A 27,218-nucleotide genomic window follows, 5' to 3' on the forward strand; every position below is an offset into this window, starting at 1 on the left:
TGTTTCTTCTATTTCCTTCATTAGAACCAAGTATTGTCTATTACCTGCACAACGTTCAATGCCACTGTGCGAGTAAATATTCCTGTTGTTAATGCATCCTTTTTCTTTGCTCCAAGCAATTTAAAAAATAAAACATACAATGCAGTAGCACAAATTATACATGACTTGACTGGAATATAATCAGATATCCAGTTGCTCATAAACAATGGACTTGTTGCTTGAGAGGAATGGTCCACAGCCCAATACATCACGGGTGCATTTCTTCTACCATTGGTAGGCTCTGCGGAAGGCAATATATCTAACTATAAAACAAAATGATATTAGATACACCCACTCTTGCACACTTCCTCATACCTACCCCTGAACAATGACCCCATCAACAATCAGTAGGTTACTGTCTCCCACGCCATCACACATCTCATCACTTCAAGAGATTTCTCCTCCACAGCTTCTACTTACTGACTGCCCGTTATGCTGCTGGTGCTTCGGGCAGCAATGAAGGTCTTCCATTTCCGTATGCCTTTGGCCGCACATGGACGCAGAACCATTCTTCATTGTTGTTTCCATAACAGTTTTGTTTGACCAGTCAGAGTTGTTCGCTACGAGCTGAACCCCGGAACCTGGAGGACTGGTGGACCATTCTTAGTCTGGCCTCTGCCCTTTGACCTGTTTGGCATGGGTGATGCTATGAAGAGCCAAAGCATAAAGCCTTGACTCCAGCCAGCAAAGTTCTCTGGGTCATTGAGACACATAGGCCTCCAAACCACGACAAGGTTGTGGTTTTGAGGACACAGCTTCTAGCCTATTCTTTAAAGCAGTTCTGCTGAAGAGTCTCAATCTAAAACATTACCTCCGTTTCCCTCTATAGATGCTGCCTGAACCATTAAATTCACCAGCGAACATTTTAACATTCCATATTCCAGAATTGGTCATCTCTGTATCTCCTAAACTATGTCGTGTTGGTCTTCATTGGGGAGGGCTATGTGGGAGGGAAGCAATAGATTGATATTGGAGTTGGGTAAAAGATCAGCACAAAATTGTGGGCCAAAGGGCCTGTATTCTTCCATTTTATATGTCCCCTGTCCTAGCCATAGTCATACAGTCATAGAGTACCACAGCACAGAATCAGGCCCTTTGGTATATCAATTCTGAGACAAACAATATTCTGCTCTATTGATATAGGTCAACAAAATTGTGAGATATAGATAGGATAAATACAAACAAGCTTAAGGTTTGATTTCAGCATTTAAGGGAAGTTTGGTTCAAACCATAGCCCTTCCATCCATGTACCTATCCAAGTTTCTCTTAAATTTTGAAATCAAACCTGTATCAACCACTTTCACTAATAGCTTTTACCACTTCTTGAGTGAAAAATTTTCTCTTTGGTTTCCTTTAAAAAATTCACCTTTTACCCTTAACCCATGACCTCCAGATGTAGTCTCATCCAGCCTCAGTGGGAAAAGCCTGCTTGTATTTACCTAACTATACCCCTTATAATTTTGTATACCTCTAACAAATCTCCTATCATTCTCCTATGCCCAAGGGAATAAACTCCCAACTTTTTCAACCATTACTCAGGCCCATGGTCCATGATCTATGACCTTCAGTCTCACTATCCAACTAATAAATCAACATTGAATGTTTTGCACCAGAAGGAGAAGGAAAGGATTGTTAGTGACTTGGGTTGAAACACGCACACACTTCTTGGTCTGCTGAGTTCCTCCAGCAGATTATTTGTGACTCCAGATTCCTGTGTCTGCAGTCTCTAGTGTCTCTGGCACTAAATGTTACTGGTGAGCTTTACATAAGATCCCTGGGGAAGGGAGGATGCCAGTGTTTTTCTGGAGCTAGTGCATTCAACGGTATTGCAGAGGAGAAATTTATTCTGTTTATGCAGAAGTGAATTATATAAGAGACCTCCTCATATATGAGATCACTTACAGACCTCTCCCTGCAGGGTAGAGATACCCAAAGTTTCAAAGTACATTGATTATCAAAGTATATAACCCTGCGATCCATCCTTCTGTTGGCAGCCATGCAACAAAGAAATAGCATGGAACCCAGTTAAGAAAACATCAAATACACGAAGAGAAGAACGAATTGTGCAAACAGCAAAAAGAGACATCCAGAATATTAAACATCAAAGCGCAGATTCCCCGAAGCAGTCTTGGAGTGACAGTGACTGAGTCAGTTCAGTTCAGTTTTGTCTCAATGACAGCAGGTTCAGCCACAGAACCAGTTCTGTGCCAATGCACCTTAATCAAATTGTGCAAATGACAAAAAAGAGTCATCAAAAACACATGGAACATGAACCGTAGACTCCTCCAAAACTGAGTCCACAACCACGGAGCACATTCAGTGTTGTGGACATTAAACATCAAGCTGAAGAGTTCAACAGCCATGAGCTGCTACGAGTTGATTAGACGTGCATCTTCATCTGGCTGCAGTGAGAGGGAGACCGGTCAAATGCAGACAGGTGGTGCTGAACACCCGCTCATTTTCCGCTCTCGTCCTTATCGCTTTCAGCCTTGCTTGACGCTTTCATCAGCGGGAATTAGATTAGATTAGATTATGAGGACACTCAGTCCTCATTTATTGTCATTTAGAAATGCATGCATGCATTAAGAAATGATACAATGTCCTTCCAGAGTGATATCACAAAAAGAAACAAGACAAACCAAAGACTAACACTGACAAGACCACATAATTATAACATATAGTTACAGCAGTGCAAAGCAATACCATAATTTGATAAAGAGCAGACCATGGGAATGGTTAAAAAAAAGTCTCAAAGTTCTGATTGACTCCCAATAGTCCCGATAGCAGGTGGCAGAAGGGAGAAACTCTCTCTGCCATAAACCTCCAGGCACCGACAGCTGTCGATGCATTGGAAGCACCCGACCACAGCTGACTCTGAGTCCGTCCGAAAACTTCGAGCCTCTGACCAGCCCTTCAACACAAAGCACCGAACACCATCTCTGCCGAGCGCTTTGACCCCGTCCCGGCCGCCGAGCAACAAGCAAAGCTGAGGATTCGGGGCCTTCCCCTCCGGAGATTCTGGATCACACAGTAACAGTGGCAGAGAAAAAGGCATTTCAGAAGTTTCTCCAGATGTTCCTCCATTCTCTCACGTCTGTCTCCATCAAATCAGGATTGTGCCCGGCACCCAACTTGACAGGTTACAGATATCATTCACCGGAGTGGCCACGCAAGCTGCGTCGCGCTGCCATCTTCTCCTCCTCCTCCTTTGGTGCCTACCATGGGTTTATGTTCTGCCTTTAGGAACCAATAGCCACACACTCTGTTCTCAACCTCGCCAAATTCCCTCGGAGAGAGTGAAAGCACCAGATCGCTCAGTTGGCCCAAAAATTACAGGCTGCAGTGGATCACAGTTCAGGAAAAGAAACATATTTAAAAGAAGATGGAATAGTTTTGTGTGAGCTGTCTGCAGGTGATCATCAGTGGTCACTTTGTTTGCTGGCACCATTTTGTACGCTCAGAAGAAATAACTTGTATCGGAGGTGGCAGGTAGTCATAGAAACAGAACAGATATCGAAAATACATTACACCTACAGCTCGGTGATATTGGCTCTTATTTTACTTCCACGTGGAGTGTTTTTTGTTCCCTGATTCTTTGCCAAGGTGAAGTATTTTCAATTACTGAAAACATTCTGTGGGCAAATACAGCAATATGTGGGCTGCAGAGTGGTGCAGCAGGTAGTGCTGATATCTCACAGCTCCAGCGACCCACATGGGCGGCGCAATGCTATAGTGGTTAGCATAGAAGTACCAGAGACCCGAGTTCAATTCCTGCCCCTGTCTGCAAGAAGCTCGTTCATTTTCTCCATGACCGCGTGCCCAGGTTTCCTCCCACAGTCCAAAGATGTACAAGTTGGTAGGTTAATTGGTCAATGTAAATTATCTGGTGGTTGGGCTAGGGTTAAATCGGGGTTTGCAGGGCAGCATGGCTCGAATAGCTGGAAGGGGTATTCTACACTGTATTAATAAATAAAAAAATAAATAAACTAACAAAAATAAATCAATAAATTTTCACCCTGACCTTTAATAGTGATTATTGTCACACGAACCAAGGTACAGTGAAAGTCTGTTTTGATACCATTTCATAACATCAGTACACAGAGTTAGTACAAGGGAAAACTAATAACTGAATGCGGAATATAGTGTTACAATTACAGAGAAAATACAGTGCAGGTAGGACATAACGAGTTAGATTGAGGGGACAAGATTACATCTTATTGTACAACGTCATAAACAGAAGAGATTCCGCAGATTGTGAAAATCCAGGGTAATAGATAAAAATGCTAAAGAAACTCAGCAGGTCAGGCAGAATCTAAGGAAAGGAATAAAGAATTGACGTTTCGGGCCAAGACCCTTCATCAGGACCTGAAATATCATCCCAAATAGTTAACTCTTTATTCCCCTCCATAGATGCTGGCTGGCCTGCTGAGTTCCTCCAGCATTTTGTACGCTGTCCAAGCGTCTCATTACAGCAGGGTTGAAGCTGTGCTTGAGCGGTTGTGCAGCATACAGGCTTCTGTATCTTCTGGCCAGTGGGCGGGGGGGGGGGGGAAGAAGGAAGAATGTCAGGAGTGAGAGGGGTATTTGATTAGGATGGTTGCTTTACAGAGGTTGTGAATTGTGCAGACAGAGTCTGTTGGAGGGCAGAGGTTAGTTTCTGTGATGTGCTGAGTTGTGTCCACAACTTTCTGCAGTTTCTTGTGTTTTTGGGCACAGCAGCTGCAGTACCAAGCTGTGATAAATCTAGAACAGGAACCTTTCCAAGGTGTGTCGATAAAAATTGGTGAGGGCAGATGGCTACAATGGGGGTTCACTGGTCCCCACACATCTCGAAGCATTGCTGGTTTGGGATGACTCATTCTTATAAAGTTGCTCCATGTAAAGGGTGGTAGGGGCCTCAGAGGGGATTTGATGGGCAGGTGGGGAGCTGGTGGGAGTGGTGGGATCAGTCTGAGAGACACAGTGGGGCAAATAGCCTCAGTCTGAAAATGCACTCAGTGGGCATTTTATTTGGTAGACCTGCACACTGCTCATTAATGCAAATATCTCATTAGCCAATCATGTGGCAGCAACTGAATACATAAAAACATGCAGACTTGGTCGAGAGGTTCAGTTGTTGCTCAGAACAAACGTCAGCATGGGAAGGAAATGTGATCTAAGTGACTTTTACCATGGAATGATTGTTGGTGCCAGATGGGGTGGTTTGTGTATCTCAGAAACTGCTGATTTCCTGGAATTTTCATGCACAACAGTTTCTAGAATTTACAGGGAATAATGCAAAAACAAAACAAAAAAAAAATTCCAGTGAATGGCAGTTCCGTGGGCAAAAACACCTTGTTAATGAGAGAGGTCAGAGGAGAATGGCCAGGCTGGTTCAAGCTGACATGAAAGTGACAGTAACTCAGATAAGCACGTGTTACAGCAGGTGGTGTGCAGAACAGCATCTCTGAATGCACAAAAGGTCAAACCTTAAAGTGGATGGGCTACATCAGCAGAAGACCACAAACATGCACTGTAGGTACCTATTAAAGTGGCTATTGAGTGTAAGAAACAATCTAAGGCTTTCTATAATAATTGCAGATTAACTGATAAACACAATAATAACATCAGGACATTTGATACAGAGATTATTGAAAAGATTTTAACTAATTTGGTTCTTCCCAAGCTATCCTAATTATTCCCAGTTATACCAGACACCCTAGAATCTGTCACCTTGCACAGACATATGTGAGTACCCTGTATCTCTGTATAATTATCTGCATTTTGAAAACCTTGTCTTGAAGCAAATTTCATGGTTACCATTAAAAGTAAATTGTCAAGTTAGCACCTTGTGTAGAACTACGAAATATACTCTGAACAGGTCCCTGGTTGTGCCTTCTCATCTATTATCAACACTACTAGGAAGACTCCATCCCCACCTCTAGCTGTCTTACCTTCTCTCTTTCAAGCACATTGCTTCCATTGCCAGACCTCCTCCAGAAGATTGCTGGAACTGGATCTCCCTCGGCCTCGCAGGTGATCTCCACTTGCCCGTTCTCTGTTGCTGTCTTGTTCTCCAAGGATGTTATACGCGGCTGAACTGCAAGTGGTTAAGGAGGAGGAATAATTATGACTGTTTTCTTTCACAACACTGTTCTGTTGTATTGCATTGAGCAAATTCTAACCCATTGCAAAACATCTCCCAATCCTGCAATCCCCATCAACCAAGGAGGTCAAGAGCAGCAAGTGGAAAAGACACCACCATCTGCGGATTTCTTTCTATTTCACCCATCACTGCAAAGCATTGTATTAGCTGTGATTCTACAGTGCCGCCCCTAATTTAGAACAAGTGGCATCGCAGGTAGATGAGATCGTAAAGAGAACTTTTGGTACATTGGCCTTCATAAATCAAAATATTGAGTATTGGAGTTGGGATGTTATGTTGAAGTAGTATTAGATGTTGCCAAGTCCTAATTTGGGGTATTGTGTGAAGTTCTGCTCACCTACCTAAAGGTGTTCCCCAGACATTGAACACCTAATGATCAAATGATGACTGTTCTATTTACCAACAGTATTCTCCTCCATGATCCTGACCATAGTTTATATACCTTCAGTGGCTGATTATAATCAAGTGCTTGAGATACAGCATGATGCCGTCACCAAACAAAGAACAGTTCACCCCAACACATTTCAAATCATTAGTTTCAATCAGGATTACTTTAAGAATCCCCTGCCCAATTACCACCAGCGTATAACCTGTAGCACCAGAGGTCCCAACACACTAGAGCACTGCTATAGTAAGATAGGAATGTCTACCATTCCATGCTCAGAAAAATCTCCGGAAATTTGATCACTTGGCTGCCCTTCTCCTACCTGCATACAGACAGAGGCTAAAGAGCACGGCTCCAGAGATGAGGACAACAAAGAGGTGGTCGTGGGAGGCAGAGGAGCAGCTGCTTTGAGTCAGTGGACTGGGCCATGTTCAAGAACTCATCAGAGGACCTGAATGAATACACCATGGTTGTCACAGACTTCATAAAAGCAGTCACTGATGAACGTGTCTCCACAAAATCATTCAGAGTCTTCCTTAACCAGAAGCCTTGGATGAACCATAAGATCCATGATCTGCTGAAGCCAGATCAGAGACGTTCAAGTCTTGCAATCAAGAAAGTTAGAAGAGGTCCAGTCCTCTGGAAATCTATCTCACAGGCAAAATGGCAATTTCAGACTAACCTTGAATCACTGAAGGATACTTTAAACCTGTGGCAGGGCTTGAGTGTTATCACCTCCTATAAAGTGAAATTAAGCGACATAGGTGACAATAGGGCTTCACCTCCAGATGAACTCAATGCCTTCTATTCTCACTTTGACTGTCAAAACATGGAGGAACCATCACAAGCTCCCACACACAACCCCCAATGACCTTGTGATTTCTGTCACTGAGACTGACGTGAAGGCATCCTTCAGGAGGGTAAGTCCACAGAAAGCATTCGGCCCTGTCAGGGTACTTGGCCGAGTACTAAGGACCTGTGCTGATCAACTGGCTGCAGTAACCGCTAAGATTTCTAACTTCTTGCTTCAGGGGTCTGAGATACCCATCTGTTTTAAGCAGGTTTCAATTATACCGGTGCCTAAGAAGAACGTGGTAGCCTGCCTCAATGACTATCACCCAGTAGCACTTACATCGACTGTGATGAAGCGCTCTGAGTATCAACTCCTGCCTGATCTCGGATCTGCTTCATTTTGCCTACTGGCACAACAAAAGCCCGCTGCAGATGCTATCTCACTGGCTCTTCACTCAACCCTGGAACACCTGGACAGCAAAGATGCAAACATGAGGATGCTTTTATCGACTACAGCTTGGCAGTCAGTACTATCATCCCCTCAAAAATTAATCAATGAACTTCCACACCTTGGCCTCAATACCTCCATGTGCAATTGGATTTCTTCACTTGCACACCCCAGTCAGTTCGAATTAGCAACCGCATCTCCTCCACGATCTCCCTCAGCACAGGTGCACCACAAGGCTGTGGGCTTAGACCTCTGCTCTACCCACTTTACACTAATGACTGTGTGGGTAAGCATAGCTCCAATGCCAGAATTAAGTTTGCTACCGACACCACTACTGTTGGCCAAATCAAAGGTGGTGATGACTCAGCATTTAGGAGGGAGATTTAAAATCTGGCTGAGTGGTGCCACAACAACAACCTGTCATTCTAGGTTAGCAAGATCAAAGAGCTGATTATTGACTTCGGGAGGAGGAAACTGGAGGTCTGAGAGCCAGTCCTCATAGGGGGAATGAGAGGTGAAGAGCATCAGCAACTTTAAGTTCCTCAGTGTTATCATTTCAGAGGACCCTGATCTGCACCCAGCACAGAGTGCAATGCGAGAAAGCACAGCAGCCTCTCTACTTCCTCATAAGTTTGTGATGAGTCAGCATGATAGTTAGAACCTGGACAAACTTCTATAGATGTGTGGTGGAGCTCATTCCATTGAGCACATCTTTCTGCAAGGATTTCACATTCAGATTCAGATTTGTTTATCACGTGTACATAAAAAAATGTCTTTTTGCGTTAACAACTGATGCAACCCAAGAATGTGCTGTGGGCAGCCCACAAGTGTCGCCAATACAGCAGGTCCACAATGTTCAGCAGAACAACACGAGCAGCAACAACACAACAACAGCAACAAAACAGAACAACAACAACGAGACACAACACTTTCCTCCCACTTGCACACAGACAGGCCACCTCCAGACCTCCAACCTCCATCTCCTGGCCTGGACTCACAGACTTCCCTTCACCAAGTGCAAAAAAAGAACCCAACTACTGGAGAAACATGGCGGTTCAGGCAGCACCTGTAGTGGGAGACGAACAGTTTCAAACTGAAACATCAACTGTCCACTTCCATCCATGGATACTGCCTCATCCGCTGAGTTCCTCCGGCCGATGTTCTAGATCAGTGGTCCCCAACCTCCGGGCCGCGCACCGATACACTGCCGCGAAGTGTGCAGGGGTGCAGTGGTAGCTGGAATGCACCCAGCACATCTTTAAGAAAAAAGCCGAAATAAACAAGCATATAATTAGTTGCAGCCCGGCACGTGTCAGCCCAGATCAGAGGCGATTGTTGATTGCGTTGCCTCTGATCTGGGCCGACATTTACGTGCCAGGCGGCACCTAATTAATTAGCTTGCTTATTTCGGCTTTTTTCTTAAAGATGTGCTGGGTGCGTTCCGGCCACCGCTGCACCCCTGCATTCTTTGCGGCAGTGTATCGGTCCGCAGCCCGAGGTTGGGGACCACTGCTCTAGATTCCATCAACTGCAGTCCCTTGTGTATTCTAAGTAGTTCACGTGTTCTGCCCATTCTGTACTTCAAAGTCCATTGTTAGAGAGTTTTCAAGATGAATTAAATAATACAAGGATTGAAAATGCGCTAGTAACTCAGTTATGATGTGGGGAGATTTGAGCAGAGAAGTAAAAGGAGACCTGTTTCCAATTTGGCAGCTGCTCACAGAGCCTCAGAAGATTTCATTTGCACAAGGCATGTGACAATTCTGCCTAACATCACAATCTTGTGTTCGTGCTGACTTTGCCAGCCAACTGTGGATTAATTCTGCTTCATTCCCAGCTGGATGCTTAAAATGACTCGGCACAGAGAGAGTTTAATGAGATGAAGGAGAAAAGGCAGTCACATTTCAATTTCTCTCTCCGTCTCATGATCTCTCTCTCCAGCCTCTTCTTCTCCATGGGTGTTTTCTGTACCTGCTAAGGGTGAAAGGTGTGCACACACATCTTTTGCTAGTAGCGCACAAAGTATTTGAACTGCGCACAAAAGGTTTTCACCCTCTGCCTCGTTGGCATATTAAGTATATTTCACAATCATGCACAATCACATTTCCTTTCCCGGTTTCTGATATGGACGCATGGAGTTTGTGACCACCTGCCTGCAGATTTTAGAATCGGCTTATGTATACTGTTTTTATTGAAGAAATTATTCAGTGCGCGCATGTTGTTGTCCCTGGGCAAAAAAATTGCACAGCACAAGATTTTTGCGCACATTGGTCACTGCAAATTCGAGGGAAAGTTGGTGAAAGGTGAAAGGTTTAAGGGGAACATGGGAGAAAAGTTCTTCACTTAGAGAGCTGTGAGAGTGGAATGAGCTGCCAGTGCCAGAGGTGCATGTGAGCTCAATTTCAACATTTAAGAGAAGTTTGGATGGTAAGGGTATAGTCCCAGTGCAGGTCAATGGGAGTAAGCAGTTTAAGTGGTTCGGCATGGACTAGATGGGCCGAAGGGTCTGTTTCTGTGCCATACTTTGCTATGACCCTAGGACTCTCTGATTTGCCTTTCCATCTTTTCCGCCCAGTTTCTCTCCTTGCCCTCTCTCTTTTCTTCCATGCCTTTCACTTTCTGTATAAATTCTCATTTCTTGTTCCTCCTTCTCTTCATTTCCTTCCTTTACATATCTTTTCCATTCACTCCTTTTACCCCTCAACTCTATCTCTTGCTCTGTTCTGATCAACACACAAGATGGTGGAGGAACTCTGCAAGTCAGGGTGCATTTATGGAGCTGACGTTGCAGGCCAAGACCTTTCATCAGGACTGGAAAGGAAATGGAGAAGAATTCAGAATAAGAAGGTAGGGGGAGGGGAAGGAGTACAATCTGGCAGGTGACAGGTGAGGCCAGGTGAGGAGGAGGTGGGTGGGAGAGGGAGTATGAAGCTGGGAGGTGATAAGTGGAGGAGGTAAAGAACTGAAGAAAAAGAATCTGATAGGAGAGGAGAGTGGACCAGGGAAGAAGGATGGGCTTCAGAGGACGCCATGCTGGTATGGCACTTAGCCTTTGCATTTATGGTTCAGGATATTCTAGAGTACAGTATTCAATTCCGGCACTGTCTATAAGGAGTTTGTGTGAAATGCATGGGTTTCCTCCGGGTGCTCTAGTTTCCTCCCACAGTTCAAAGACACAATGATTAGTAAGTTCACTGGTGATTGTAATTTGTTCTGTGTTAGGCTATGGTTAAATAGGTGTGCTGCTGGAAGGTGTGGCTCGTTGGGCTGGAAGGGAGTGTTCAGTGCTGTGTCTGTAAATAATGAGCAGGGTGATGGAAAGTGAAGGGGTAAGAGGGGTGCCAGAAAGGGGAATGGTCAAAGGGAGAAGGGGAAAGGTGAAATTGCCACGTTAGAGAAATCGATGTTCATGTCATCAGGTTGGAGGGTACTCAGATCGATTATGAGGTGTTGCTCCTCCAGCCTGAGTGTGTCCATTCTTTCTTCACCTTCTTCTCCTCTCCAATCCTTCCACTGTCAAACGGTGTCTTCTTCTTCCCCCTCATCTTCCTTCCAAACAAACATACCCAATGAGGGCGGGGGAGGCCACTCGGCCCCCTCAGGCTTACTCACCCATCCAATAAGATCATGGATAAGCTGATGGCAATGTAGCATTGTGATTACAATCTACCTGGTACCCTTTTACCCCAGCCTTTATCAACTATCTACCAATACCTGTCACAAACAGGCCCAGCAGATTGAGCAACATCTGTCGGGGAAAAGGAATTGTCGATGTTTAGTTTTGAAACAATGCATCAACCCTGACGCAGGGATTTGACCCAAAATGCTGGTAATTCCTTCTATCCACAGATTGTGCTTGACACACTGAGGTCCTCCAGAAGATTGTTTGCTGCTCCAGATTGCAGCATCTGCACTCCCTCGTGTCTGCACGCTCTCAGAGTGAACCAACTGAGGCAACGCAGTGAAGGAAAAGCAAAACTAGTTAGCTGAACGAGAATGATAACAAGGGCCAGAGGGAGAGCAAGAGAGAGAGAGAGAGAAAGAGAAAGAGAAAGAGAGAGGGCCCACTTCTCTTCTCCGTGATCTCAATGTCATGTTAATCTCATGTTGATTCTGTCCAGGTTCTCTAAGCCCGCGGAGTGTGGAAATTGTCATGTGGATGAATAGTCTCCAATTAGTCATTACACAGGCCTGCTAATGTCAAAATACTATTGAACAACATCTTTGGGACAGAAAGAAAAGGGGGATGTTCATTGCTAACACCAGTCACAGTGTAGGGTTGAATTAGCGGACTTGGGCTCCACGATATATACCCAATAGAGCTTCTTAGACTCTGACAACGGAATACCATCAAAATACCCATTCAACACCCACAGCTGTCCCGTATTCCCGTTGAAGCAAACAGCAACACGAATGTGGCCGGTCGCTCAGTTAGCAACAGCACTGAAAGGTCAATAACTCCACTGTCTGCAAAATTTCTTCCTGCCGACCACTAAATGCCGATTCCATTGAGATCCCCACAACTTGACTGGTTCCCTGGTAGACATCAGGATGCACTCCTGACCTCACATTTTATCTTGCTATGATCTTGTGCCTTATTGTCTAACTACGCTGCATATCCTCTGTGGCTGCTGCATTGTATTCTGCGTTCTGTGATGGTCTTACTTTGCACTATTTCAATGCACCGTGAAACAACGGGATCTGAATGAACAATATGCAAGACAAGCTTTTCACTATATCTCAGTACATGTGTCAATAATAAACCAATAGCAATTCCAAAAATTGCAGAAGGCAGACATATTATGGTCACTACATCAGCAGAATCAAAACAAAAGAGGTGACCAATATGAATATTACATGTTGAGTGTTGCCAGCACATCATAGAGCAGAGACACAAGAGGGACTGTAGATGCTGGAAATCTAGAGCAATACACACAATGTGCTGGAGGAGATCAGCAGTATTGTCTACAGTTTTGGGCCCTGTATCTCAGTCAGGATCTGTTATCATTGGAGAGAGTCCAGGGGAGGTTCACGAGGTTGATTCTGGGAATTAAGGGGTTAACATGTGAGGAGCATTTGTCAGCTTTGGGCCTGTACTCAGTGGAATTTAGAAGAATGCGGTGGGATCTCATTGAAACCTATTGAATGTTGAAAGGATTAGATAAGGTGGATGTGGAGAGGATGTTTCCTATGGTAGAACTGTCCAGAACGAGAGGGCACAGCCTCAGAATTGAGGGGCAACCCTTCAGAATAGAGACCAGGAGGAATTTATTTAGCTAGAGAGTACTGAATCTGTGGAGTGCTCTGCCACAGACAGTTGTGGAGGCCCAGCCTGTGTGTATAGTTATTAAGCAAAAATTAATAATTTCCTCATTGGTCAAGGCATGAAAGGTTATGGCGAGAAGGCAGGTGTATGGGGTTGAGTGGGATCCGGGATCAGCCATGATGGAATGTCGGAGCAGACTCAATGGGCTGAATGGCCTAATTCTGCTTATATGTTTTATGGTCTTATGGTCTAAGAGCTAAAGGGCTGGAGAAGGGGGAATCTGATAGGAGAGGACAGAAGACCATGGAAGAGGGGGAAGGGTGAGAAACACCAGAGGGGGTGATGGGCATATAAGAAGAGAATGTGAGAGAGGGAAATGGGAATGGGGAATGGTTGGGAGGGGGCAATTACTGGAAATTCAAGAAATAAATGCTGATGCCACCAGGTTGCAGGCTACCCAGGCGGAATATAAGGTGTTGCTCCTCCAGCCTGAGTGTGGCCTCATTGTGGCTGCACAGGAGGCCACGGACAGACATGTCAGAATGGGAATGGGAAGTAGAATTGAAATGATGGCCACAGGCTCCATAAGTTTGTTATAGCTAGGAGACGGAGGGGTTACTGGGGATATGTTCCCACTTCCCATTAAATGCTTCCAATGGCGAGCGTCTCAAATAGGCTCTGACAACCAAGTTCAGCTCCTAGTCTTCATGTAAGCTACTAAGCCCAGCGGAACTGTTTCTCTTTACAGGAGAAGGGGCAAAGGCGAGTTACTGGCACCTTAGCACCAGTCACATCGGGCAGATGGAGCTCATCAGCTGTGGTTGGCAGCTCATCTTGGAGAAGGAAAACTCTGATCTCAAGCCTCCGCTGCCTTGCATCTATACCCACCCATGGGGAAGGTTTCGAGGGTAAACTCCTAGGAAAAATCTGGAGTTGGAGTCCCGAAGGCAGACCTGCATTGAGTTCAACGCTGGCTGCCAACTCCCACGATGCCTCTAGTGCCAATCTGTATCAGTCTCTGCTGTCCTTTGGACTCATCCGCAGCATGGAGAGGGGGAGCTTGCTACGTTGGCAACAGCTTGCTCTCAATATAGTACTGCCCTGGTTTGCATATCATGTACACAGCTAGGACGCAACATCGATGGTCAACTCTGACCCACAAAGGGCCTCAGCACAGACAGGCCTTTCAGCCCAAGATGTTATACTAGTCTTTTAACCCACTCAAAGATCAATCTAACCCTTCCCTCCCACATTGATCCCACTTTTTAATTCATCCATGTGCTTATCTAAGGGTCTCTTAAATGTCCTAATATATAAGACCATAGATATAGGAGCAGAATGAGGCCATATGCTCCACTATTTCATCATGGCTGAACCAATTTTCCTCTCGGTTCCAATCTCCTCCCTTCTTCCCGTATCTCTTCATGCTCTGACTAATCAAGAATCTATCAATCTCTTCTTGAAATATACCCAATGATTTGGCCTCCACAGCCACCTGTGGCGACAAATTCCACAGATTCATCATTCTTTGGCTAAAGAAATATCTCCTCATCTCTGTTCTAAAAGAATGCGCCTCTATTTTGAAGCTATGCCCTCTGATATTAGACTTCTCCACCACAGGAAACAATCTGCCTCTATCACTAACTCTACCACCACCCCTGGTAGGGTGTCCCATGCACCTACGAACTTTTGTGTAAAAAAAAACTACTTCTGAAGTCCCCCTGTACTTTCACTCAATTACCTTAAAATTATGTCCTTTGTATTAACCTTGCTGCCCTGGGATAAAGGCATTGTCTGTCTGCTTGACCTATGCTTTGTATCATCTTATGCAACTTTATCAAATCACCTGTCATGTTCCTGTTCTCCTAAGAGAAAAGCCCTAACTCGCTCAGCCTTTCCTCGTAAGACATGCACTCTAATCCAGACAGCATCCTGGTAAATCTCCTCATCACCCCCTCTAAAGCTTCCACATCCTTCCTATAATGAGTTGACCAGAAGTGAACACAATACTCCATATCATACTTTGAGCTCCAACACCATTTGTTCCTGGTCAGTCTTAAGCCAGGACCATGCGGCATACAGAACTTACAAAATAAAACTCATAGAGGAATACTAGAGAGATTGTAGATGCTGTGAATCTGGAGGAGCATTCAAGATGCTGGGAGAACTTGGCAGGTCATGGCAGTATCTATGGAAGGAAATGGACAGCCGATGTTTCGGCCTAAGACTCTTCATCAGAAATAGCCTGTAAACAGCATCTACGCAGGAGAGACTCTAGGCTGCATTTTTGTGTTACTTTGGAGAATTTTCCTTCTCCGTGGATTGTCACCTCGTCGTGGTGGAGAAGCTTGTGTGGTCCTGAGATCCCGAGAGCGATGCCGTCTGGAGCTATGCTCCTGGTAGGGTCACCCATGGCGGTAAGCTTGAGGGTGACGTCCCTGATGAAGAACAATCCAACCAAGACCTCAACGGTGGAACAGGTGGACCAAGTTACTTTGAACTCAATGGTTGTGAAGGTGGATGAAGGCTGCAACAAATCCATCAGCTCCAATTGTCATGGTTTCCATGCCATTGGAATCAGTTGGTTGATTTGTGAAGTATCGTGTGCTTCTTGGAGTGCAACATCAAGTACACGTTAAACAAATACATGCATAGGTGCCTTTGCTCTGTATGGAACAAAGACCATCATCCTCGACCTCGAGGGATAACCACGACGACCACGACAGAGAATTTTCATTAGATACCTCCAGAAATGTGTTTGTTGTGCAAAGGTGTTGATAAATTCTCTATCTTCAAGTAATTTCTTCCATCTTCCCATTCTCTTTATCTATTCTGGTTCCCCACCTACTCCTTTCCTTCTTGCCCGCCCAACACCCCCGTCTGCTGCCCTCCTTCTTTTCTGTCTCTGATGGCCTACTGTCCTCTCCTATTAGCTTCCTATGCCTTCAGCCCTTTACCTCTTCAATCTATCACCTCCCAACTTCTTAATTCACCCCCCTCCCCCACATACTTACCTTCCCCCTCACCTGGTCTCACCTATTTATACCCGTTTACCTCCACCCCTAACTCCTTATTCAGGCTTCTGCCTCCTCCTTTCCAGTCCTGACGAAGTGTCCCCACCTGAAATATCAACTGCTTATTCCTTTCCATAGATGCTGCCTGGGCTACTCAGATCCTCCAGCATTTTGTGTGTGTTGCTCTGGATTTCCAGCATCTGCGGAATCTCGTGTGTACGAGTTAAGTCCCTATATTTTTTAATTGAATTAAAGGTGTAATTATGTTAATAGGTAGTGATCACAAGCAATAGTCTCATGCTTGTTTAGCTCCAGTGTTCAAGGATAAAGTTCTTTTACACACTGTTCAAAAAAATAGCAGTGTTTTGTGCACCAAACTCAGTCCCTTTGAAGTCTTTTCTCACTTTTCAAAGCCATAGAACTTATAACTCAATAGCTGTTTGGTTTAATTCATCAATTTACATTTAAACATATTCCTGCTGGATATAAATGCTGAAGGATTCAGGTTTTCTGAATAAGAATGTCAGAGGAACTGTATGCCTGATGATTGATGACAAACAGTGCTCCAAGGGAGAAAATTGTATCCCTGAGGTCCAATTTTAACAGGCTGTTGAAATTGGTGAAGGCACAAAGAGTAAACCCATTTTGAAGTGTTTTTAACAAAGGGAATGTGCGTAGAAATAAGCAGGTGCTGTTTTATCAGCATTGCTATTATATGCACGCGTTATTGTTCAGAAACATGTCACACTGTCCACAGCCTAGAAAAAGCTTTCATAGGTGAAACTTTAGTAGTCTGTCCATCTTCATCCAATTCCATAAATATATCATAAGACCATAAGGTATACGAGCAGAATTAGGCCATTTGGCTCATCTAGTCTGCTCCACCATTTCATCCTGGCTGATCCAATTTTCTCTCAGCCCCAATCTCTTGCCTTCTCCCCGTATCCCTTCATGCCCTGACCAGTCAAGAATCCATCAGCCTCTGCCTTAAATATACATAAAGACTTGGCTTCCCCAGCCACCCATGGCAATGAATTCCACAGATCTACCATTCTCACCACAGAAATTCCTCCTCATCTCTATTCTAAAAGGACATTCCCCTGTTCTGAGGATGTGTCTTCTGGTCTTAGATTCCTCAACCCGAGCAAATATCCTCTCCACATCCACTCTGTCAAGGCTTTTCAGCATTTAATAGGTTTCAATAAGGTTCCCCATCATTCTTCTGAATTTTAGTGAATACAGGTGAAGAGCCATCAAATGCTCTTCCTATGACAAGTCATTAAATCCTGGAAACATTTTCATAAACTTCCTTTGAACCCTGTCCAGTTTCAGCACACCCTTTTTTAGATAAGGGGTCCAAAACTGCTCACAATACTCCATGCGCCTCGCTTTATGAAGTCACCAGTGCTTTATGAAGTCTCAGCATCACATCCTTGCTTTTATATTCTAGTCCTCTTGAAATGAGTGCAAACATTGCATTTGCCTTCCTCACCATAGGCTGCATGTCTATACTGATCAAGTATCCATCTGTACCAATCTCAATGGTCTACAGCCGGCTATGGCTTTGAGATTCAGGTGTTCATCTAGACACTTGGACCATCAGACATATGAATAGAAGTAGGATTGAGAAAGTCCACAGGTGCTGGAAATCCAAAGCAGCACAAACAAAATGCTAGAGGAACTCAGCAGCATTATTGGAAATGAACAAACAGTCGATGTTGTGGGCTGAGACCCTTCGTCAGGACTGAAAAGGAAGGGGGAAGATGCCAGAATAAGGAGTTGGGGGGGGAAGGGGAAGGAGGATAGGTCAAAGGTGATAGGTGAAGCCAGGATTGAAGGATAAAGGGCTGGAGAGGAAGGAATCAGATCGGAGAGGAGAGTGGACCATAGGAGAAAGAGAAGAAGAAGGGGGACCCAGGGGAAGGTGATAGACAGGTGAGGAGAGGTTAGAGATCAAAAAGGGGAATAGAAGAGGGGAAGGGGAGGGAATTTTTTTACTGGAAGGAGGAATTGATATTCGTGGCATCAGGCTGGAGACAGTTGGGCCCATCACGTCTGCTCCGCTATTTAATCATGGCTAATTTATTTTCCATCTGAATCCCATTCTCCTTGCAACCCTTGACGCCTTAACTAATCAAGAACCTATCACTTCACTTTACATGCACCTAGCGGATTAACCTCCACAGCTGTCTGCGGCAATATATTTGTCAGATTCACCACCTTCTGGCTAAAGATTTTTTTTTCCACCTTTCTGTTCTAAACGTATGTCTTTGTATTCTGAGGCTGTGCCCTCTGGTCCTAGACTCTCCCACTATTGATAATATCCTCAGCATTTCGTTCTACCCAGGCCTTTCAATAGTTGATAGATTTGATTCACATTCCCCCTCAAACTTGAATACCGGCATCTTAAAGCTCAAAGCCATCAAACGCACCTCATACATTAACCCTTTCCTTCCTGGGATCATTCTCGTAAACCTCCCCTGGAACATCTCCAATGCCAGCACATCCTTTCTTTGATAAAGGGCCCGAATGTCTTACATACTGTGAGTATTCCTGCTTCCACCCTCCTATCAGGCATCTCATTCCAGATTGGCAACACTTAGCCTCAGATCCTCTCTAACTCTCTGGTTTTATATGCCTGCTATAGGGAAGTGTTTGCAACTATTCACCCTATCCGTACCCCAGATCATTTTGCATAGCTCTATCACATCATTCCTCAACACAACTCAAAGTTGTTGGTGAACGCAGCAGGCCAGGCAGCATCTCTAGGAAGAGGTACAGTCGACGTTTCAGGCCGAGACCCTTCGTCAGGACTAACTGAAGTTAGTAAGAGATTTGAAAGTGGGAGAGGGAGGGGGAGATCCAAAATGATAGGAGAAGACAGGAGGGGGAGGGATGGAGCCAAGAGCTGGACAGGTGATTGGCAAAGGGGATATGAGAGGATCATGGGACAGGAGGTCCAGGGAGAAAGACAAGGTGGGGGGAACCAGAGGATGGGCAAGGGGTATAGTCAGAGGGACAGAGGGAGAAAAAGGAGAGTGAGAGAAAGAATGTGTGTATAAAAATAAATAACGGATGGGGTACGAGGGGGAGGTGGGCCATTAGCGGAAGTTAGAGAAGTCGATGTTCATGCCATCAGGTTGGAGGCTACCCAGACGGAATATAAGGTGTTGTTCTTCCAACCTGAGCGTGGCTTCATCTTTACAGTAGAGGAGGCCGTGGATGGACATGTCAGAATGGGAATAGGATGTGGAATTAAAATGTGTGGCCACTGGGAGATCCTGCTTTCTCTGGTGGACAGAGAGTAGGTGTTCAGCAAAGCAGTCTCCCAGTCTGCGTCAGGTCTCGCCAATATATAGAAGGCCATATCGGGAGCACCGATTTCTCTGCCTTATCCATTCCAGAGAAAACAAGCCTAGTCTATCCAGTCCCTACACACTGCACTCCAGCTGTGAGTTATATGAAGCTGTAATATATTCTTCTCAAAAAGGAAAATATTGTCTTACTCTGACAGTAATTATAATTTAGCAAGGTTGAAATGAATCAGTCAGGATCTTCAGAAGGAACTGTATAAACACTTCAGAGAGAATATATTGAAGGACTGGGGGGTTAATAAGTACACACGAAATAGCAGCAGGAGTAGTCTATCTGACCATCAAGCCTGCTTTGCTATTTAATAATATGGCTGGTTTAGCTGTAGACTCAGCTCCACCTACCTGCCTTTATCCCATAAACCTTAATTTTCCTGCTATGCAAAAATCTCTCTCTCTCTCTCTCTCTCACACACACACACACACACACACACACACACACACTCTCACTCTCTCATTCTCTCTCTCTCTCTCTCTCTCACTCTCGCTCTCTCTATTGCCCTCTTTCTCTCTCACTCACTCACATGCTCGGTCTCTCTCTCTCTATCACTCTTGCTCATTTTCACACTCTCAATCTCTTCCTCTCGCTCTCTTTACCAGGCTCTCTCTGTCTGTGTGTCTCTCTCGCTCTTATTCTCACTTCTTTCTCACTCTCTCTCTGCTTTTTCCTCTCACTCTGACTTTTGTTGACACTCTCTTACTCTCCCTGTTGCTCTTGCTCTCTCTCTCTCTCTCATCTTACCTTTCTTGTGCATTCTCTCTCTGTCTCTGTTTCTCTCTCGATCTCAGTCACTCTCATTCTCTCTGTCTCATTCTCTCTCTCACTCTGCCTCTCACTCTCTCTCTTGCTCTCTCTTCCATGCTCTCTCTTGCTCTTTTTCTCTCTTCCTTGTGTGATCTCTCTCTCTGTCTCTATCACTCTCGCTCATTTGCTCTCTCTCTCACTCTCTTCCTCTTGCTCTTTCTTGTGTCTGCTCTCTCTGACTCTCTCTCACTCACTCTTTCTCTATCACTCTTGCTCACTTGATCTCTCTTGCTCACTCTCTCTCTCTCTTTCCCTCTCATACACATGTCTCTTTTGCTCTGTCTCTCTCTCCTCTCTCTCACAAGTGCTCTCTCTTGCTGTCTTCTTCCCCCTTCTCTCTCTCTCTCTCTCTCTCTCTCTCTCTCTCTCTCACTCTCACATATGGGATTGTACCAGTAGGAGCCCACACAGAAGTTGGTCTGAATGGCCTTATTTGCTGTTGGAATTCTACATTTGATGAATTGTATGGTGAATAAGGGAAAAATATACAATTAGAGCCCAATTTCCTTTTGGAAAGCAGCTGTTTCCTGAATTCATTGTCAGAGTTAATAGGAACAATAAAGAGCATCACAATTTCTGGTCAAAACCCTGCATCAGGACCCGAAAAGCCAACAATACCTTCCTCTTCACAGGTGCTGCTTGACACATTGTTGGTCCAAATTCTAGGATCTTGCATCTCTTTTAAAGTTAGATGCCTTTTTCTTATATTCCAACACTTTTTAAACACTGTAGGACGAGGGCAACTGGGGAATGGGTTGAGACCTCAAACATTGGCAAACGGGAACACCACCACTTACAGGTTCCTCACCCCATCCAAACTTGGAAAATGTATTTCTGAACCTTTACCGATGTACCTAAGTCCTGAATCCTACTCACACAGCACTTTTGATTTTAAAAGACTGAGCTGTTCTGTCTTTGTGAAGATTGCTGAAGCAATTCGGCTGCAGCGCTGCATCTAAAATTGCAGATTTGAGCCATGTTCCTGTAAAGCAGAGTGCACAGCAGTCCCTGATGTCCCTCTAGTACAGCAGCCTTGCTCTGAGGCCTTCAATTTTATTTTCCAGAGACCGTACATTTGCCAGCAAGATAGTTGGGAGTAGAAGTCTAAGATCTCTGCATTTCAATCTGCAGACCAGTGCATTATTCCCACTTGTATTTTCTTAAGGGGAATCTGAACTGGGGACCCAAGTCTGCCACCTGAGGATCACTGAGTTTGAGTATTGATAATTTTTTTAAACATCTTAAGACAATGCTGCTGACTGAAGTACCCATGTCTGTGACTGTGGATTTCAGCTTCAGTAATCCTAAACAGAAGTACTTGATGATTCACGGTGGAGCTGCACGCAAAGAGTCACCACTTAGAAGTGCCATCTTACTGGAAGATCTCTCCAGAGCCCAACGTACTGATGCAATTACAAAGTAAGCATGGCAGTGGCTATATTTCCTTAGGAGTCTGAGGAGATTTGGTATGTTACTAAAGACACTTACAAATTTATTCAGATATACCGTGGAGGGCATTCTAACTGATTGTATCCCCAGCATCCAGGACACCTTCAAAAGGGGATGCCTGAAAAAGGCAGCATCTGTCATTAAGGAATCCCATTACCCAGGACATGCCCTCTTCTCATTGCTGCCATCAAGTACTGCCACCTTCAGTACAGGAGCCTGAAGCCATATACTCTGTTTCAGGAACAGCTTCTTCCCCTCTGCCATCAGCAGATTTCTGAACGGACAATGAACTTGACAGCGCTACTTCACTATATTTTTTCTCGCTTTTTACACTATTTATTTAATTTATTTTTATATAAACTGTATACTTATTGCAATTTCTCGCTTTTATTATTATGTATTGCAATGTACTGCTGCTGCAAAACTACAAATTTCACGACATATGTCAGTGGTATTAAACCTGATTCTGATTCTGATATTGTAAGAAATTGTATTACAGTATACGATTCCTTCTTCTTCAGCCCGTCACCTTTTCCACCTATCATCTCCCAGCTTCTCACTTCATTCTCCCCTTCCCTCTCACCTGCCAGCATGTACTCCTTCTCCTCCCCCAACCCCCTTATTCAACCTTCTTCCCTCTCAACCATCAACCATCAGGCTCTTGAACCACAGGGGAGAACTCTACTCAACCTCACTTGCACATCATTGAAATATTCCCACAATGACTCACTTTATTCATCTCATATTCTTGATATTTATTGCTTATTTATTTATTATTACTATTTCTTTCTTCTTGTTTTACACATTTTGTTGTTTTCTGCACTCTGGTTGACCATCCAGGTTGGCGTGGTCTTTCATTGATTCTGTTATGGTTATGATTCTATAGACTTACTGAGTGTGCCCACAAGAAAAACAATCTCAGGGTTGTATATGGTGACATACGTGTACCTGGATAATGAGTTTAACTTGAACTTTGAACCTTCCTTTCCAGAACTAATGAAGGTTCTCAGGCTGAAACATTGAGCTCCTCCAGCAGAATCTCTTGTGTTTGAGCTTGTTGTAACGCCTAATGGTGCTGTCACTGCACTTTCAGGGAAATAGTGGTCAATAAGCTTGTAGAATCAGAGGCAGATGAGGTATCTTGGGCTTTAGGGAGGAGGAAATCAATGTGGGTCACACTTATAAACAAGAAAAGCAGTATCCATCACCGAGGACCCCTACCATCCAGGCCGTGCGCCCTTCTTGCTGCTGCTATTGAAGGTACAGGAGCCTTAGGTTTCACATCACCAAGTTCAAGAACAGTTAACTTCACTCACCTCAACTCTGAACTGATTCCACTACAGACTCACTCTCAAGGACTCTACAACTCATATCCTCAGTACGATTTACTTACTTATTTATTTAGCTTTATTATTTGTGCTGCTTGTTTTTTGTATACATTGGTTGTTGGTCTTTCTTTGTGTGTAACTTTTCAGTGATTCTATTGTATTTCTTTGTTCTACTGTGAATGTCTGCAGGTGCTGTAGGTATTGAATCTCAAGGTAGTGTATAATAAAATATACAGTGTGTACCTTGATGATAAATTTACTTTGAAGATTGAAGGAGAGAGGGGAAAACCACAGGGGAGAATTAGGTGAGGAGCCTGGAATGTGTTTGATCCAAGTCTGTCACCAGCAAGCAAACCAACAGCACAGAACAGTAACATACCGAAGACTTTCAGGAACAATTGCTCTTCCACGTTTCCTGCTTTGTTTGTGGCTCGGCAGCTGTAGGACCCTGTATCTCCGCGGCCAATGTCTGTTATTGTCAGCTTGGTTCTTTCCTTTAACGAGTACTTATTGCTGTCTTCAACCAGCCTCCCGTTTCTGCAGGGACAGAGCTTAGGGTTACAGGGTGCAAGGGACACACCATCACACATCACAAGCAACAGCTGTAGTCTAACCAACATTGTTATGCTCAGAGCTACACACAAAATGCTAGAGGAACTCTTTGCTCCATCTACAAAAAGCAGGATTTCCAGGTGGCCAACCATTTCACTCCCAATCCCCACTCCCTTTCTGACAAGTTGATCCGTGGCCTCTTCTGCCACGATGAGACCACTCTCAGGGTGGAGGAGCAACATCTTATATTCCACCTAGGTAGCCTCTAACTTCAAGGCATGAATAGCGATTTCTCTAAATTCCAGTCAATTTTTCCGTCGCCCCCTCCTTCAGTTCCACACTTTGATTCCACTCTTACCTCTTCTCTTTTCCTCATCTGCCTATCACGTCCCACTGGTGCCCCTCGCCCCTCCCTTTCTCCCATGGTCCACTCTCCTCTCCTATCAGATTCCTTCTTCTTCAGCCATTTACCTTTTCCACCTATCGCCTCCCAGCTTCTAACTTCATACCCCTCCCCATCCACTTCACTTCACCTATCCCCTTCTAGTTTGTACTCCTTCTCCTCCCTCCACCTTCTTACTCTGGCATCTCCCTGCTTCCTTTCCGGTCCTGATGAAGAGCCTTGGCCAGAAATGTCGACTGTTTATGCATTTCCATCGATGCTGCTGGGCTCCTCCAGCATTTTGTTTCTGTTGCTCTGGATTTTCAGCATCTGCAGAATCTCTCGCGTTTATTGCTCAGACCAACTTCCCATTTCTGCAAGTTCCGAACTCAAGTTTACAGGGTGCAAGGGCAACACCATCGTATATTGCAAGCAACAGCTATGTTCTAAGCAAAATTGTTATGCCCAGTAATCAGTGTAGCTGCTTTGGTGCATGGGTAGGTGGTCATAGATCCATAAATGTGAAAGCAGGTCCTTCAACTCACTGAGTCCATGACAACCAACATCCAGTCATTTACACCAGTCTTCTGCTAACATAAATTTACTCTCCCCACCTCCCCATCAATTTCCACCCCATTCTACCGTTCAATTGCACAACACGAACAGCATACAGTTAATTAACCATACAGCCAATTAATCTCCATGTCTTTGAGATGTGAGAAGGAAGCATGGAGTCACAGAGGGAGAGCTGGCAAGTTCCCAAAAGCAGGGACAGCTCCCGCATTCAGGATTGAAAGATGAAGATTGTAAAGATAAGCTCTTTTTGTCACACGTACATCAAGAACAGTGTCATTTGCATCAGCACCTATCACAGTCTGAGGATTGCCCTGAGGACAGATAGCAAGAATCACCATGCTCCTAGCGCCAACATAGCAGCACAGAGACTTCTAATTTGTAGGCTCGTATTTGTGTAGTTTGGCTACAGAACAGGGTCAGGAGGTTGAAAAGGTAAGTATCCAGGATGTCTCCTGTTTCTTCACAACACTGGAGACAACTATCACCTAAAAGCCAGCAGGTTTGCCCAAGAGCTGATATGTTACTTTATAGGCATCTCAGATAATTTTGGACATTAGTAGAAAGGGTAATTAAGGATTCTTTGGAACAGTGGAATATGTTCAGAAGACAATTAGAAGTAAAATATAGACTGGGAATTCACAGCAGATCTACGGAGTGAGAAGAAGGGGAGAAGAGGAGATTTGGTATGTCCAAGACGTCATAGCAAACTTCTACAGATGTACCATGGAGAGTATTCCAGCTGGTTGGATCACTGCCCTGTATGGATGTACCAATACACAGGATTGGAAAAAAGCTGCAGAGGGTTAAAAATTTAGCCAGCTACATCATAGGCACAAGCCAACCCACCATCCAGGACACCTTCAGGGAGCGATACCTCAAAAGGGCAGCATCCATCATTAAGGACCCCCACCACCAAGGATATGCCCTCTTCTCATTATCACCATCAGGGAAGATGTACAGGAGCCTGAAGACAAACACTCAATGTTTTAGGAACACACATCAAAATTGCTGGTGAGCGCAGCAGGCCAGGCAGCATCTCTAGGAAGAGGTACAGTCGATGTTTCGGGCCGAGACCCTTCATCAGGACTAACTGAAGGAAGAGCTAGTAAGAGATTTGAAAGTGAGAGGGGGAGGGATGGAGCCAACAGCAGGACAGTTGATTGGCAAAAGGGATATGAGAGGATCATGGGACAGGAGGCCCAGGGAGAAGGAAAAGGGGGGGGGAGCCCAGAGGATGGGCAAGGGGTATAGTGAGAGAGAGACAGAGGGAGAAAAAGGAGAGAGAGAGAGAAAGAATGTGTGTATATAAATAAATAACAGATGGGGTACGAGGGGGAGATGGGGCATTAGCGGAAGTTTGAGAAGTCAATGTTCATGCCATCAGGTTGGAATGTTTTAGGAACAGCTTCTTCCCCTCTGTCAGATTTCTGAATGGTTCATGAACCCATGAACGTTACCTCACCATTTTGCTCGTTTCACACTACTTTTTTTATACTTCTTATTGTGACTTAGAGTATCTTCATGTACTGCACAGTATTGTTGTCGTAAGACAACAAACTTCGTGATATATGCCAATGATAATATTTCTGATTCTGATGCTTAATGTTACCTCTGATTGCTTTCTTTCTCTCTCCACAGCTGCTGCCTGACCTGAATCATTATCACATTTAGGTTTAATATCACCTGCATATGTCATCAAACGTGTTGCTTTGTGACGGTAGTGCATTGCAATACATAATAATAGAATCCATACATTACAATAAGAAGCTTATAGTACATATAAAAATAAATTAATTAAGTAGCGCAAAAAGGGAGGAAAAAAGTACTGAGGTAGTGTTCATAGGTTCCAATTCATTCAGAAATCTGATGTCGGAGAGAAGAAGTTGTTCCTGAGATGTTGAGTGTGTGTCTTCAGGCTCCTGTACCTCCTCCTTGATGATAGTTCAAAGTTTAAAATACATTTATGTACATTATACATTTCAATAAAGGGGAGAGGGCATGTCCTGGGTGATGGGGGTCCTTAATATGGATATCACCTTTTGAAGGTCCTGTTGTGCATTTCCATCATTCTCCGCTTTTCTGTTGGATTTTCAGCGCCTGTGCCATTTTTAACTTCTACCTGCAGAATGCTTCTGTTACAGTTAGTAATAAACCCTCACTTGGATGACAAGGTCAAGCCAAAATCATAAAATGATTAATTACACTTGGAGAGAGCTGCTTTCTGGTACGAGGGAAGGAAAAGCCTGGGCAAGACAGCAAACCAAATCACAGAATGGAAAGGAAGCAGTTTTAATGATGGACAGTGCAGTAAATTTAGCTGTCAATGTAATAGCGCCTGAGGGTTACAGTCAGTCTGGTGTAGCTGGTGGTGATGGCTGACAGAACAGCAGATCCTGATGTAAGGCAGTAGAGTGCTATGGGCTTGGGTGATTGATCAGGTGAAAGGGAAACCGGACAGGAGTGATGCCACCTCATCCGGACAGTTTCATCCCCACCACAAACAGACTCAGATTCAGGTTAATTACTACTGATATGTGCCATGAAATTTGTTGTTTTGTGGCAGAAGTACAGTGCAATACATAAAATATACTATAAATCATAATAATAAATATATTTAAAAATTAAATTAAATGAGGTACTGTTCATGGGTTCAATGTCTGATCAGA

At 44.3% G+C, this 27,218-nt stretch overlaps 1 protein-coding gene across 1 annotated transcript in view; it reads right to left on the reverse strand.

Moving 5' to 3' along the window:
- LOC140199703 (neural cell adhesion molecule 2-like) overlaps nucleotides 1-27,218 on the reverse strand; it is a 431,176-nt gene that overhangs the window by 282,091 nt on the left and 121,867 nt on the right. The window contains exons 7-8 of the mRNA XM_072262182.1: nucleotides 23,422-23,579; nucleotides 5,973-6,118 (exon numbers count right to left, since the gene is read on the reverse strand). Coding sequence (XP_072118283.1) covers nucleotides 5,973-6,118; nucleotides 23,422-23,579 — 304 coding nt within the window. The remainder of the gene's footprint in view (nucleotides 1-5,972; nucleotides 6,119-23,421; nucleotides 23,580-27,218) is intronic.

The sequence above is a fragment of the Mobula birostris genome, chromosome 6 (genome assembly GCF_030028105.1).
Source record: "Mobula birostris isolate sMobBir1 chromosome 6, sMobBir1.hap1, whole genome shotgun sequence".
Classification (NCBI taxonomy): Eukaryota; Metazoa; Chordata; class Chondrichthyes; order Myliobatiformes; family Myliobatidae; genus Mobula; species Mobula birostris.